This window comes from Lepidothrix coronata, unplaced genomic scaffold (genome assembly GCF_001604755.1).
Source record: "Lepidothrix coronata isolate B3197 unplaced genomic scaffold, Lepidothrix_coronata-1.0 Scaffold147, whole genome shotgun sequence".
In the NCBI taxonomy this organism is placed as follows: domain Eukaryota; kingdom Metazoa; phylum Chordata; class Aves; order Passeriformes; family Pipridae; genus Lepidothrix; species Lepidothrix coronata.
Window position 1 is genome coordinate 1,990,871 of NW_016690327.1, and position 14,604 is coordinate 2,005,474.

General features: G+C 52.3%; 2 protein-coding genes across 2 annotated transcripts; one reads left to right on the forward strand and one right to left on the reverse strand.

Moving 5' to 3' along the window:
- Window positions 1-8,470: 8,470 nt before the first annotated feature.
- On the reverse strand, window positions 8,471-10,449 carry CUNH1orf109 (chromosome unknown C1orf109 homolog). Its single transcript, XM_017828258.1, has 4 exons — window positions 10,151-10,449; window positions 9,899-10,078; window positions 9,708-9,826; window positions 8,471-9,330 (listed from the first exon to the last, which is right to left on the reverse strand). The coding sequence occupies exons 1-4, from the start codon at window positions 10,447-10,449 to the stop codon at window positions 9,263-9,265; spliced, it is 666 nt and encodes a 221-aa protein (XP_017683747.1). The 3' UTR covers window positions 8,471-9,262.
- A 50-nt stretch (window positions 10,450-10,499) lies between these two features.
- Window positions 10,500-14,307, forward strand: CDCA8 (cell division cycle associated 8). Its single transcript, XM_017828307.1, has 11 exons — window positions 10,500-10,649; window positions 10,816-10,943; window positions 11,018-11,146; window positions 11,353-11,393; window positions 11,538-11,613; window positions 11,969-12,108; window positions 12,387-12,460; window positions 12,777-12,875; window positions 13,085-13,211; window positions 13,663-13,749; window positions 14,078-14,307. Exons 2-11 carry the CDS (start codon window positions 10,862-10,864, stop codon window positions 14,132-14,134), a joined length of 912 nt encoding a protein of 303 aa, XP_017683796.1. The 5' UTR covers window positions 10,500-10,649; window positions 10,816-10,861; the 3' UTR covers window positions 14,135-14,307.
- The last annotated feature ends 297 nt before the right edge of the window (window positions 14,308-14,604 follow it).

Consider the following 14,604-nt stretch of genomic DNA (forward strand, 5'->3'; position numbering starts at 1 on the left):
AGGATGTCCTCTGTCCCTGGGCAGAGGTGACAATCCTCATCCCTGCTCCTCCTTGGCCGAGGTCCTCTCCAGCCCCGGAGAACACTCTCAGGAACCAGCTCTTCTTTTGGGGGACTCTCGGAGCAGAGATCAGAGCTCAGCACCCAGGGTAGAGCTTCCCGCTGGGGCTGGGCCCCCCATCCTTACCTGTTTGTTTTAGCCCATGACTGCCTGACTGCAGACAACTGGATTATCCTTCTGCCTGCTGTTAAACACACACCAAAGTTCGGCGTGTCCCAGGGCTGCACGTGCTGGGGGGCCAGGCCGGGGCTCTCACGGACACGGGGGCACCCCCAGCTTTCATCACATGTGCCAGAACACGCAGGGCCTGCTGAAAACAACGGCTTGTAAATGCAAAGCCCCATCTCCAGTTACTGCTCCCCTGCATCAGCCCGTCCCCTGCTCTCCGTGAGATATGTTCCAAATGATAGCATTTGTCTTTAATAAATGGGCACTACATAAACTGGCTCCTATGGGAAACCTGGGGGTTGTAAGTAAAACCTGATGTTTCCATTTCATTATAATGCATTTGCTCAGAGATGAATTCCAATCCATTCCCTGTTTAATATCAGCCGAAGGTGTGCAGTGTGTTTGTATTGCTATTTATGAAACTCATATCGCTGGGTTTAATCTGTTTCAGATTCCCCAGCTGTCTCTGTGTCTGTATCAGCTTGACCTGAAACAAGGATGTTCTTCTGCTAGAGTCACTGATATCACCAACATTCAGGGAGGATAAGGGGCAAAGCTACTTCCATGGCTACAGAATATCTGACTGTAGATACAAGGTTCTTATCCAAATGTTTCCTTACGATATCTCCTGGGATGCTTCCTTTTAAGGCAAATTTTGTCTGTATTGGTCCCTACTCCAGAAAGGAGTCTGAGGTGCAGAACCACTTCTGATGTCAGAGCAGCATTGCTGCCACCCTCCTGCACATGCTGTAAACCTGAGGAACACAGCAGGCTGCAGCACTCGGCGTCCTGGGCCTTCCTGTGTGCCCCTTGTATGCCCCTGGCCTTAAACACACTGATCTGTGTGCACAGCTTGGACCTTGACATGCTTCAGCAGAGAAACGCTTCACAGGTCAGTGATTATTTCTCAGCCACTCGACAGACACCCATCACATCACGGAGCACAAAACCCACCCAGAGGATAACAAAACAGCACAGGGAGGAGCATCTGTGCTTGGTTCAAACAGATGGAAACCATGCACTGAGCGATCCCTCGAGTCCAGGGCTTGTGTCTCATCCATCCATCATGTCCTGGTGCTGCATCGCTCGGGCATTTCTGACAAAAGTGATGAGATAATCTCTGCCCCGTGGGAGCTGCTCTGCTGGTATCTCCTGTGACAGGAGAGGGGAAGCAGAGCACTGCCTCCTCCCCTGCTCATCTTTGCAGAGATCCCTGTTCTGACTCAGCCTCAGCAGGGAATGCAAGTCCCTCAAATAACCTCCAAAGATTTGGAAATCAGGCTCAGGGAGGCACCATCGGTTTGTGTCACTGCTGGAGAGGGAAGGTGTTACCTGAAGTTGCACAGAGTCATGAACAACTGGATGAGAAGAAATACATATTGCAGCTGGATTTCTCTGCTCCCCGTTAAAAAACCACCACCACAGAGAGTAAATGACTGAAACCATAGAGCCATTAGCTGAACTCTCCAGCCTCAAAGCTGTCCCACTTGGGAAGGTCTGGACAGGACAGCTGCCTGTGGGGACCCTGCCACACATTGACTCATGAGCTGGCTGCCTTCATGAACCCTACTGAGAACCTGAGTTTAGTTTGTAGCAAATGTCCTCTGGGGATGGAAAAAATAAAAATTAAAAAAAAAAAAAGAAAAAAGAGAGAGAGACTGACCCGTTTGAGTTCCATCTGTTGGGGTTTATAATGTTCTCCTTATAATTGCCAACAGACAATGTGAATTGCAATTAGCTAATTGCTTGCTAACTTTCCGTTCTAATAATAGTCATGTTCCAGTGTTATACAAGCTTGGAGGCTGCTGCTGTTCCCTTGCAACTGGCAATAATAAATAATATCGTATTCCCTCAGCTTTGCCATTTCTTCCAAGTTTCATCCCCATGCAAATTGCTCCAGCATGTCCTAATCCCTGACGAGATGGCAGAGGCATCAACAGCATTTATTTGCAGTTCCCTGCACTGGGAGGGTTCGACACTTGCACGAGGATGTGGCACCAGGAAGCTGTGACTCCCGTGTGCCATTTGTCCCCACTGCAGGGCCAGGAGGTGCCTCTCCTCATGGCAGGGCAGCAGGACCAGGATCTGCACCCCTGGAAATCCAATCCCTCCCATCAGAATGTGCATGGTTACAGCTCTTTGGAAGTTTTGGGTTTTGTTTGGCTTTTCACTTTCCCTCTGCAGAATCAGATGTGGCCCTGGCCCCTGTAGTGACATATTTCATTACCAGTAGCTTCAATAATGTCAGCACAGACCCAAACTGGAGCTTTCAGGAACACACACTCTCCAGCAGCAGAACAAGCTGTACAGTGTCACTGCTGCAGTGATAAGGGGGGACTGGACCCTGACAGGGCTCCTGGGGGGCACAGGGGTCCAGTTGGGTGCTGAGGCCTGGCATCCCCAGGATGGGAGCATGGAGAGCTCCCTTCCACATGGGTGAACTTTTCGGCACCCCCTCTGCAGGCTGTCTGACCTCCAGCTCATTACTGCCGTGCAGATGCAGCTAATTGAGAAGCAGAGCAGCAGCCTGATCCAGTGAAGTCAGGGCCAATGAAATGAGCAACATCATTCCCTGGCGCATGAGGAACTACTGAACAAGGAGCTGCCAGCAGGCTGACATCTCCAGAGCTTACAGACTAATCTCATTAAACTCAACCAAAAAGCCTTTCAGAGCTGGGGGAGCCACGTCCAGCAAAAGCTGGGCTGGATTATTCACCTCAGGGGTTTTTCCACACGCCTGGTTCCCTGTCACCCCACCCCACAGGCAGAGGAGTGTGTGCCCCAGCTTCAAAGCAGCCCAGGATGGGGGGTATCTGCCCAAACCCCACTGTTCCAGGGCTCAGCCTACAAGGGCTCCTGGCTCCCCATATGGGACTTGCACAGAGGGCAGCAGGGGCTCTTGCTCAGGTTCTTCATGAGCAGAACTTTCTGTCACTGCCTCAGGTGCTCTCCCAGCCCCTGCTCCCGTGGGCTCCTCAGCTTCAAAGCTGCTTCAGGCTGTTTGTCCTTTGGACACTACAATCCCAACTTTTCTGCCCCTGACTTCTCCCCTTCCCTACTCCTGTTTTCTGACTCACAGGTAGATATATGAAGTTTAAAAGCACTCTGAGCAAGCCACACTCCATAGCCCTGTCTTTCCACTCTCACAACCTGCTCTCACCCCTCCCCCAGGGCTTGGGCAGAGGTATCAGAACTGTACCATGAAAGGGAATTCTCCTTGGCAAAGCCACACCAAGACCTCTCCCTTGCCTTGCTCAGCAACTGGAGATTGCTGTCCCCTCCCCACAGCTCAGGTGCACAGGGCAGGAGGAGGCTGCTCTTGCTCAAACCAAGTAGCAGGACATGAGGAGCTGGAGGAATCCAGCCAAAGGAACAGCTTTGCTCACTTCTGCTTTGGCTTCCTCTGTGAACGTTTTCTCTCAGTGCTGGTTGATGGGTTTCAGACTGAGGGAATGTTGGGAAATTAATGGGAGAATTCTGTGGCACATTGCATGAGGTGCCAAGGACCGGTGGTGATGCACAGCAGCTGGCAGAGCCCTGGTGTGCCCCTCACCTGGGCTGCCCCCACGGGACCTGCACACCCACGGCCACTGGTGCAGCTCCTCTGCTCACACCAGCACCTGCTGCTCCACACCCACAGTGTGGCACTGGCTGGGCTGTGCCAACGGGACAGGTGGAGGGTTTGTGGCAGAAGCCACTCAGGGCAGGGGATGGGGTGGCAGAAAAGCTGCCAGGGCCTGGCAACTGCCAGCACAGTTTGTCCCCAGGGCTACTGGCACACAGCAAAGGATGGCCCTGGCACGGGGAGGGTGAGGTGCCACTGGACACGCTGCATCCAGGGGAGTGGCCCTTCTGCTACCCCTGTACGAGTCACTGCCAGGTGCTCTTGGACATAAGGCTGTGAGGTTTGACCAGCTTGAATTCATCTCCCGACCTCAGGAGAGCAGAGCAAAGGTCTCGCTGGGCTCAGTGTGGGGCTCAGGCTGGTCCACAGCTGACAAGTGGCCATGGACTACACACAAAATTGCTCTAAAGCTGACAGCACCAAATGTTTCTTCTTCACCTAAAACAGTTGTTTGGGATTCAGTTAGGAACAAAACTGCATCTTGTAGGTTTTAATAAAGCTTTTGGCAAACAGTTCAAACACTCTGGGGGGAAGAAGAAGAGAGAGGTTGAATTTATGAGAGTGGGAGGAGATCATTTGCTTTCTTAGGAATTGGAAAAGATTAATAGTGTGCAAAGGCTCTTGGATTCATTCCTCACATAGCAGAATGATTAGGAGACTTACTGGCTTGATGTTCTTCATTCTGCCTTCCCCAGGTGGCTTAGAGACTGTCTGGGCTGCAGAGAAAACGACCAGGGAGAACAGAGAGACATCCCATATCAGCCCCAGGGAGGAGGTGGCTGTGGCATGCTGGGGGATGGAGGAGCATTGAATCACACAGATGGCTTTGCTGGGAAATTAAATAGGTGCTTAATATTTCTGTAAATGCTGATCTGTGGGAAGGCACCAGCACCTGAGAGGTGGTAGGAGTACAGGTCAACAAGGCAGGTTTGTCCTTCCAGCATATACCCACTCCTGGACCCCGGGGTGCCGACAGCACAGAACTGTTCAGTAACAAGAATCTGAACCTGGAGAAGGTCCTGTCTCTCTCCCACCACCGGCATTTTGCAGTGACCTGGTACTGTGTGAGGTGAATCCTGAAGCAAGGAAAAAAGGAAGGAAAAAGACAGGAATTTCCCAAGTTCTACTGAACAGCCCAAAGGTTCTTTCCAACAGCCAAAACCTGATGCAAGCCTCACTGTGCACAGAGTGCAGGGGAAGGATGAAAAGCCACTGGACGCACATGGGGAACCACAGGACCTGACTTCCAGACAAGTCAGAGGCTGTGCTGGAAAGGCAGACTAGACTGGCTCAGGCACTGCTTCAGTCTTACAAATCTCATTTGGCTCTGGGATGACAGACAGACCGTGTCCCCAGAGACCTGTCCCAACACAGCCTTTAGTGTGGCCCGAGAGGCTGCAGCAGATCCACCCAACAACCAGGACAGGGCACACGGGTCACCTGGAGAGTGTGAGCAACAGGAGCCACTGACCGTGTCCCCTGCCTGAAGACAGTCATCTCCCCAAGAACAAAGTTAAGCTGGAAACTAGATGAGAGGATGGGCAGAGCCACTTGCTTTCCATTGGTGGTCCCAGTCAGAGTAACATTGGATAGATCTCCCAGTTTCTCCATGCTGCTGTAGCGGGGACAGTCCAAGCCAACACCCGGACACTTGGCCGGTACAAGCAGAGCATGCAGTGTTTTCAAGACTCCATAGACATCCCTGGAGCTGTCAGCTACGGAAAATAGGCTTCTGTGCTATTTATGGCCATCTGTTGCACTCCAGTTCAGGAGTGGAAGACTGCAGTGGTGCTTAAAACATTGCACTGGGAGGCGGCAGCAGCTCTTAGGCAGCCACAATCAGTCTGAGTTTTCAAATAATATTAGGAAATATAATGTTTGCTCTGTCAGAGAATGAATGAGGAACTTGAGCAAAACTGCTAAACATGAAAGTTCCTGGACATCTGGAAAAGATTAGTTAAGGAAGGTGCTTGGGACAGGGAGTTCAGGCGAGTTCAGGAGACACCTACTGCAGATCAGTGTCCACAGGAGGAGGGAGGAGGAGCAAAAGGCTGGGGGGAAAAGCAGGAAGGGGGGATTGAAATAAAATCTCTGCAGGATGGGCAGTGAGAACAGGCTCCATCCTGCAGTGACATGCAGCACAGGCAGCCCTAGAGGGTCTGCAGGGGGTGAAGGGGTCAAGGGCCAGACCATAGTGGCAAAGAGCTGGCCAGGTAACAGCTCCTGCTTGAACCCGCAAGGGCAGACATGGGCACTGTGCTGAGCATGTCCCACCTCAGGAAAGCACATCACTGCTTCCTTGCCACGTGTCCCCACCCACCACACATCCATCGATGAGCAGGTTTTGTCCCTCTTGGAGCTAATCGACAGCTCAATAGGGCAAAGGCTGTGACAAAGTCAAGAGCACCAGAGAAACACTCAAGAAAGCTGGGAATGGGGGACAGAGTGACACACCCAGTTCATGGGCCGGGAGAATGTTTGCTTTATTTCGAAGCAGACAAACACTCAGGCAGCCCCTTGGGCCCTGCAAAGTCACAAAGGAGTTCTGCTTCAGGCCAAGACGAAAGTCTCAAAAATGAAAGTCTCACAAAAACCACAGGGGCTTGTGAAACCCATGCTTGGTTTATTAAATGCATCACAAAGCTTTTTATCACATATTTCTGCCTCCGAGTCACTTTACACTTCAGTTCACGTGCCAAATTCTTTGTCTTTTCCCTAACTGTGGACCCTTGTAGTACACTGTTTTGGAATCTGTTTGAAATCCATGAGCTTATGCTGAAGCAGAGCTTTGGGGTTTCTTTTGGAAGCCTGGCATTACTCATAGCAGGTCTCCATTTCTGAGCAGAACTGTGCACAGGCCCCGCTGCGGCAGAAGTCAACGCTCACCCTGTGGGAGGAAACAAACCAACAAGATATAAGTCAGGTGCTCCCTATAAATGTTTGTGGGCCTTCAAATTTAGTAACTGAATATAGTTTGTGCTTCCCCTGTAAGTGAAGAATAACTATTTTCCAATGGAGTTAGCAGGAGGTAAAGCTGAAAATCAAAGTGTGAGCTTTGTGTTTCCTGACAATTTTCCTTTAACAAGGTAGTTCCAGCTGCTAACTGCATTTTATTGCATTCCTCAAAGACAGATCTCCGTGCAAGAACACTTTGAGAGCTCTGCTCCAAAAATAAAGGTACTTGGAGCTATTTTTATGTTAGGCATATTTTACCAGTTGGTCTCAGAGCCCTTGGTGCTGCCCTTACCCAGAGCCTCACTCGGGTATGGCACAGGCTGGAGCCCCCGGCTCTGCATTTGGTTCCCAGGCAGCTGGAGCAGCGGGTGCTGCTCTCACTCACCTCCCTCCTGTCCCAAACTCAGGAAGGTGCTGAAATCTGGCACCCAATGACATCCCTGTGCCACAGCTGTCTCACTCAGCCATGCAGGCTTCCAGGTACGGGAGGAAGAAAAGTGGCCTTTCCACCTGCCTGCTGTCAAGTGCAATGCTGAAAGACTGAATGCTCACCCTGACTGTCTTCTTGGGGGAACCCTCCAACCCCCAGAGACTCCCAGGTGAATGCTGACTGAAGGAAGTCCCACATACATGAAAACCCATGCCCTTGTTAGCAATTGGGACCCTGGCAGCCATCCTGACTGAACATCCGGATTGGAACGGAACGAGCCCACAGCTGATCCCAATTAGAGCACTCTGATGAGGAGATTCACTCCCACCCTTCAGAACACTGCAGACAAATGCAGCTGATGACATGACCCACCAGCCAGGAACAGCACAGAGCAATCAATCACCCCAAAACTTCAATGAGCACCTCTATCATCCCATTTCAGTCAGTCAGAGTCAGGGCACGGCCACTTTCAGTGCAGAAAGCTCCTTCAGCACTTTTAGCAGGGCTGTTGTTAGCCCAAAAACAGACATCAGGGGCCAAACATCTGGGGGAAGCAGAAGGGCCACCACCGAAGTGTGCTGAACACCTTCCAGAATTTAAATCCATTTGTTCTTTGTGCAGATGTCCTGGACAGAGGCTGACAGAAGAGAGGTGTTGAAGGGCTGTGTAGCGTGTGCACATGTAAAGAAAATTCTGCATCCACACACACTGTGACCTACTGGTTTGTGATGATGATACATCAAGGCCTGAGCAAGGATAACACCCCCAACTCACCTGCAGCCATCAGCCTGTGTAAGGAGCACAAGGCTCTACAGCCAAGCGAGCCCCCAACAGGACCTCCAGCCCCCGCCCTGCCAGGAGCAGAGCCCACCTCACACCCACCCTGGGTAAACGTTGGCTCCCTCAGCCAGGACACTCAACTCCAGGAGGGGGACTGTGGTTTTCTTTGCAATTAGAACTGGTCCATGAAGCCCCATCCCATGAAGTCCCTGTCCCTGACAGGGGCACTGGCAGCCCGGCCCTGCAGCCAGCAGCCTCCCTACCTCCACACACAGCTCCTCCCAGCACCCCGATCTCCTCCTGCACCCCTTGCACCCCGATCTGCCCACGAGCCCCGCACGCCCCTCTCCCCCAGCACGCCCCTCTCCGCAGGTCGCACAGTGCCCTCAGGTGGCCGCAGGGACTCCCCAGGTTGGAGACAGAAACGGGAGCACAAACACGACCACAAGGTGTCCAACACAATTCTTTATTGCCTTTGCAGGAGAAACTCCTGTTTCTTACCAAATACGTTATTTACAGAGAAACATCCCACGGCTTCCCAGGAATGAGAGGATCAGTGCTACGGTCAACAAAAGATGTCCCTACAGTGTCAGCAGCTGCTGCCACCAGACAATGAAGTTTTAAGACTGATTTCAGTGGGCCCTGGCAGATGTATCAGAGTAGTGTACTCTGACACCCTTGAAAACTGCCCGTGTCAGAACTCAGGCGTCCGTGCACCTCCACAATTACATTTTCAAGCCAGATTTGCTCCCTCCTCCTCCATGCCCAAGTGGGATGAACACAAACATACTGCTCAGAAGCACATGGTGCCCAGTGTTTGTAAGCCCTCATCTGAGATATTTTCTTTATTTGTAAGGACAGAACTCAAACATCTTTCTTACATGGCATCAGCCTGAAGGAATCTGTGTTACACTTGTGCATCTGCAGCACCTCATGTCAGTAAGTCTCAGCATTTTTTCCATGATACAAAACATCTGCCGCAGGAGAACAAAAGGAAAGTTCCACAGCTGGAAGTGACTCCCTTCTATCCTCATGGTTTGTTCAGCTCAGCCTCTTCTTCAGACACCAAGTCCATTTCAACTTGAAAACAGGACAGTCCAAGCATTTCCTGCTGAGGCCAAGAATCAACTCATTCTGCTTCCAGAAAGCACCAGCAGAGCTCCTTCAATTCCTCGTCCCCTTTGCAGCACTCCAGAACACACCAGGCTGGCAGAAGCCAGTCAGTGTCAGTCCCTGCTGCTCTGTCAGGAGATAGGTGAGCAGAGCAGCTCTTGATGGTTCTCCACAAACAGCGAGACCTTCAGGAGTGTATCTGAGTCAGAGAGAAAACAACAACCTCGTCAGCTTAAGGCACTTTACCTATAGTCTGTACACCCCTAAACCTATGCTGTTTCTAAAGGCAATAAAGAAAAGTGTAAGTAAAACTGACTGAGCAGTGAAATGGATCACTGAGCCCTTGTTACATTGTGAGGATGTTGCTTCCAGCCGTGCCCAGGTGTGATGGTGAGTATTTTCAACTGAAGCTGACTGAGACCTCACAGCAGATCACAAAGATCAACTGAGCAGGATGACCTGCTGCTGCTGAGCCCAGCACAGCCACCATGGCCAGGCCTGTGTGCTGTCACCAGGGCAGGGACAAGAGCACCGAGCCCCAGGAAAAGACCCTCAGGTCTGTGCACATGGAACTACCTTGAACAACGTCTTCCTTGTGGTGCTCCAAAATCCTCTCCCAGGACTGCGGAAGGGCTTCCATGTCTGCCAGGCTGTCACAGCTGAGGCGCTGCAGGAGCAGTTTGCTGTCCAGGTACCTTCGTGCCCGGTAAGGACAACAACGAGAGAACACCCCCCCGGCGTTGCCCAGAGCCCCCTCAGCAGGATACAGGTGCCGGTAGTAGCGTTCCACGTCCTGCAGCCCCTCCAGCACGTCGGCCAGCGAGGGGCAGCGCGGCCCGCGCCGCAGGGCCCCCTCCAGCCCCAGCTCGGCCGCCCGCTCCTCGTACACCCGCAGCACGGCGCCCGCGGCGGCGCCCGCGGCGTCCCGCACCTCCCGGAGCTCCGCCCTGCGGGCACAGCGGGGTCAGCCGGGTCCGCGCCCCCCGCCCGCCCCGGCCCCGGCCCCGCCGCCCCCTCACCGCCGCCCGCCGAGCTGCTCCAGCAGCGCCTCGGCCGCGCCGCGCTGCTTCCGCCACAGCCGCGCCCGCAGCTCCGGGAAGGCGCCGAGCGGCGCCGCGTCCCACGGCAGCCGCCGCGCCGCCCGCATCTGCGCTGCCAGCGCGGCCAGCGCGCCCAGCAGCGGGGCCCAGGCGGACAGGGCTGCTCGTCCCGCCGCGTCCGCCCGCGCCGCCGCCGCCGCCCAGCCCCGGAGCGCAGCCGCCACCGCCGCCATCGGGGCCACAGGGGCCACCGCCGCCATCGGGGCCACCGCCGCCATCACCCCGCCCCGCACCGGTACCGCGTCATCGCTGCGCGCCGCGACACCATTGGCCGCTCGTGGGCGGCGGTTCGTTCGAACGCGCGGTCGCGCCCGCGCCCGAGACTGACGGAGGGAGCGACACCGAGCGAGGGACCGGCTCCGAGACACCGAACACCGAGCGGGGCCTCACCGAGACACCGACAGCGGCACCGCCATCCAGCGAGTGATCGGCTCCGAGACACCGAACACCGAGCGGGGCCTCACCGAGACACCGAGAGCGGCACCGGCATCGAGCGAGTGATCGGCACCGAGACACCGAGCGAGTGACCGGCTCCGAGACACCGAACACCGAGCGGGGCCTCACCGAGAGCGGCACCGGCATCGAGCGAGCGACCGACCCCGAGACACCGAGCGAGCGACCGGCCCCGCCATGGCTCCCGCGAGGAAGAAGGGCGGCTCGAGCACGCGCAGCAGGAAGCTCGCGGCCTTCCTGAAGGATTTCGACTGCGAGGGTGGGAACGGGAACGGGAGCGGGGCCGGGAGGAGGGAACGGTGTCGCCGGGGCTGACGCCGCGTGTCCCCGCAGTGAACCAGCGGCTGGAGCGGCTGCGGGCGGACGGGGAGCGGCTGGTGAAGGAGGTGGAGAAGCTGTACGACATGGAGATCCTGCGCCTGCCGCTGGAGCTGCGCCAGATGAACTGGCTCGAGTACTTCGGTAACTGGGCTGGCGCTCCCTCGGATGACAAACCCGGACGGGAATAAGGGACCAGCTGGGGTCTGCTGTGCGCGGAAATCCCGGGGGGGGGCGGCCCGCGGGCTGCCCGGGAGCTGCTCCTGCTCTCTGAGCGTGAAAACTGGTTTGAGGTGGTTTTTGCACTCTCCCGGACTTGAACTGACTGGTCTGACATATTTTCTTTCTAGGTAAAGAAGGAAGTGGAAAGGCACTGGAGGAGGTGGCCATGGTAGGTTTCCAGCAGAAACACACCAATGCAGGGGCTCCTTGGGCTGTAACGAGCTGTTCTGGCTGTAAAATAGTTAGAGATTTGCTCTACAGAACTCTGTGTTGGCAACAATCCTAATAGTGTCACAACTGTTTTTAATTTTAGGCAGACTTGGAAATAGCAGAAATAGACAAGCGGACAGCAGAAGTTATCAATACTCAGTTTGAAATCGTCAAGAAAGGTCGGTTGGAGCGCTGTGAGGCGACTGGGGAGGTGGAAGCATGTCATGGTTCCTTAATGTGAATAATAATTAAGTTCTTGCTCACATCCCTCAATATATTTAAAACAGAAAAATAATCCAGCTTTTATCCCTAGTACCTGCAGTAGGTCTAATTTGTTTTATAAAAACATTCAATATAATTCGACGTAGTGCTCTGTAACCATTGGGATTGCACTGGAATTTGCAATTTAGAATTTGCAATTTGCTTTAGAAGCAAATTTTTGCCAGAAGTGCTTGTAGTCGTTTGCTGTTTGGCTCTGCTGCTAACTAATAATTTAAAGTTATTATTGACTTAGATAACACTTTCTCTTTCTAGTGGAGAAATCCAAAAGGAGTGTTGAAGCCATCGAGGAGGAAGCAGAGCCTCCGTCACTTCCTCTGCCAAAGAAATCCAGAGTTGACAGCCAGTGTCCTTCAGAGACAGAGGCTGAGAGTGTGAATCCAAGAACTGCAAAGGTAAATAGCTGTTCTGTGGGATGACTTTATCCCCAGGATATAAATTCCTGACTGAGCTGATGACTAGGGCTGTCCAGGATGCTCTGAGGGAGACTTCAAACAGCTTCCCTGAGAATTCTAACGATAGGGGAAGGTCACGAAGGCTTGAATGGTGTTTGTTCTGGGCTCTTGTGCCATGAAAAGGAGACTGAGCATTTTGTGTGGAAGTATCTGTTTGTGTGGACTCAGCTGTCCCATGAGAGGGCAGTAGCTGATGTGGTGAGTGGTGTGTCCTTCAGGTGAAGGCGTCCACCAAAAAGCCGCCCGTGTCCAGAAGACCCCGGTCAGCGAGAGTGAAGCGCACGAGCAAGAGGTAACGGGGATGTCTCTCTTTCATCTCCAGAAATGCAAACTGAGAGTGTAAATATATCTCTTTCATGGGATGGAGTTTGGTTCAGCAGGGGGTCGGGGAGTTGTGCCATGTTACAGTAAAAAATTGACAATCTGACAATGAATGAAAGATGGACAACTGCCTCTCTTGTGAGGACCAGCTGCCCCCAGCTTTACAGGTCACTGATGAGTGAGAACCCCTGGGTTTTGTGGTGATTGCCTTGTTTAAGCCTTTGATAAGTGCTTCTACAATTTGTTAAAGGTCATCTTATGAGCAGATGTTTATTTCCATTTAACAGATCAAGCAAAAACAGCTTTATCACTCCAGCTACTGGGAGAATGGGTGATTTCTGTGCTCGGGGAGGTACCTCCATGATCACACCCAGATTTGATTCTAGGTTTGTATTCTGTCAGGTTTCTCTGTTGGTCTGTTAACAGAGAAAATAATTCTCTTTCCCTTCTATCTCTGTTATAATCTGTTATAAGCTGTTTGCTTTATGTCACCTGTTTCCCACACAATCTTTAGCGGCTCTTTGAACATGAAATGAAAGACTTTGACTAGAAGTGCTTTGAGCAAACACTGCTCACTAATAACTTGTTGTTTCAGGGTGTTCAAGACGCCGGGTTTGCGCACGCCCGCGCTCAACGAGCGCGTTTACACCATCTCTGCCAACGGCAGCCCCCTCGCCGACACCGGGGACGCCTTCCTGACCCTGCCCCTGGGTGGAGGGGAGGTAATTCCTGGCATTTCACCTGCAGGGGCTGGAGGGGTGTACAGGCGAGGCTGAAGCTTTGAACCTCTTGGTGCCTCACCCGCTTCAGTTCATCCGCTCGTGTCTCTTTAGCTGTGCCACTGCAGTTTATCAGAGGATTGATCAAGCTTAAAAAAAACCTTAGGAGACTCTTAGTCAGAAGTGGCAGCTGCTTACACTGGTCAGAACAGAATAGAAGGATGTTTTGCTGTGCATTCAAGTAACACTTAAAGTAGCAGTAGTGGCAGTAATGCATTAATGCACTGCAAGGAGGATGCGAGTTGAGCTGTTGATCAACCTCAATGTAGTTCTCTGCCTGTCTGTGGTCTCCTATTATGCTTAGATGTAATTACTTCTATTTTTTATTTTTTTGCTGCCTCAAGCTACTGCAGCTGACCAAAAGAAAACCTAAGATTTGGGTTTGTTTCCACAGAGCATACGTTTGACAGCAAAGGATTTGACCAAGAAGAATTTTCTTCAGCTGAACCCCAAGGCCCGGGGGCTCATGAAGAAGCTGTCGGTAAGTCTGGGTGTTTTTGGCAGCCATGACCTGAAGTTGTAAGGCACTGCTGTCACTCTGTCATCAGTCAGGGGACTGCTGAGCTGCAATAGAAACCTCTGATTCCCTGCCTGGCCTTGTCTTATATTGTGGCTCATGTCAGAGGTGAAGAAGCAGCACAGAGCAGGGAAGGAGAGGGAGGGGCTTTACATCACGTCTGGCTGAATACACACTGGGGAAAAGAACTGTTGTCAGTGCTCTGGAAAACAGTGTTGTCTGTTGAACCAGAGCTGTGGGTGTTTGGGCTACACCACTGTCTGAGCACTGACTGATTGCTCTTCCCTTACAGGTTTGTCTCTCCCAGGCTTGCAGCGAGGCAAAGAAACCCGTGGATGGAAGTCACTGAGTGACGACATCCCTCTGCAAATACGTGTTACATTTAGGACTGCTACCTTCATTTAGTTCTTCTCATTTGTGTTCCTTTCATTAACTTACAGAATGAAAGCTAAGAGCTAGTTTTTCTGTCTATAATATGTACTGTATGTAATGGAATCAAAATAAATTGCATTTTTTTTTTAATTTTTGAAGAAAAATCAGTCTTTATTTCCTTTAAGGCTGAGACCATGACACAGTTCTCTTGGGTTTGCAGACCAGCAAGTGGGCAGAAAGGCTGTTGATTGGCAAGTTAAGAGCAGTCAGAGCAAAGAACTTGGCTTCTCTAGCTCTGTTTAGTATTTTTTTTCTAAAAATTAGCCTGTTTCTTTGTTAGTTGGTGCACTGTCCTTTCCAAAGGTGCCTCTTTGTCCTTGATTTAAGCCTCTTTACAGGGCTATAAACAAGGATGTTGAGACTTTGGAACTTTTGCTATGTTTGAAA

Coding starts and splice junctions, on each gene's coding strand:
- CUNH1orf109 (XM_017828258.1), bottom strand. CDS start 10,449: ATGGCGGCGGTGGCCCCGATGGCGGCGGTGGCCCCTGTGGCCCCGATG. Junction 10,079..10,150: donor GAGCAGCTCGGCGGGCGGCG/GTGAGGGGGCGG, acceptor CTGTGCCCGCAG/GGCGGAGCTCCGGGAGGTGC. Junction 9,827..9,898: donor GAACGCTACTACCGGCACCT/GTATCCTGCTGA, acceptor CCGGGCACGAAG/GTACCTGGACAGCAAACTGC.
- CDCA8 (XM_017828307.1), top strand. CDS start 10,862: ATGGCTCCCGCGAGGAAGAAGGGCGGCTCGAGCACGCGCAGCAGGAAG. Junction 12,109..12,386: donor TGAATCCAAGAACTGCAAAG/GTAAATAGCTGT, acceptor TGTGTCCTTCAG/GTGAAGGCGTCCACCAAAAA. Junction 12,876..13,084: donor ACACCCAGATTTGATTCTAG/GTTTGTATTCTG, acceptor TTGTTGTTTCAG/GGTGTTCAAGACGCCGGGTT.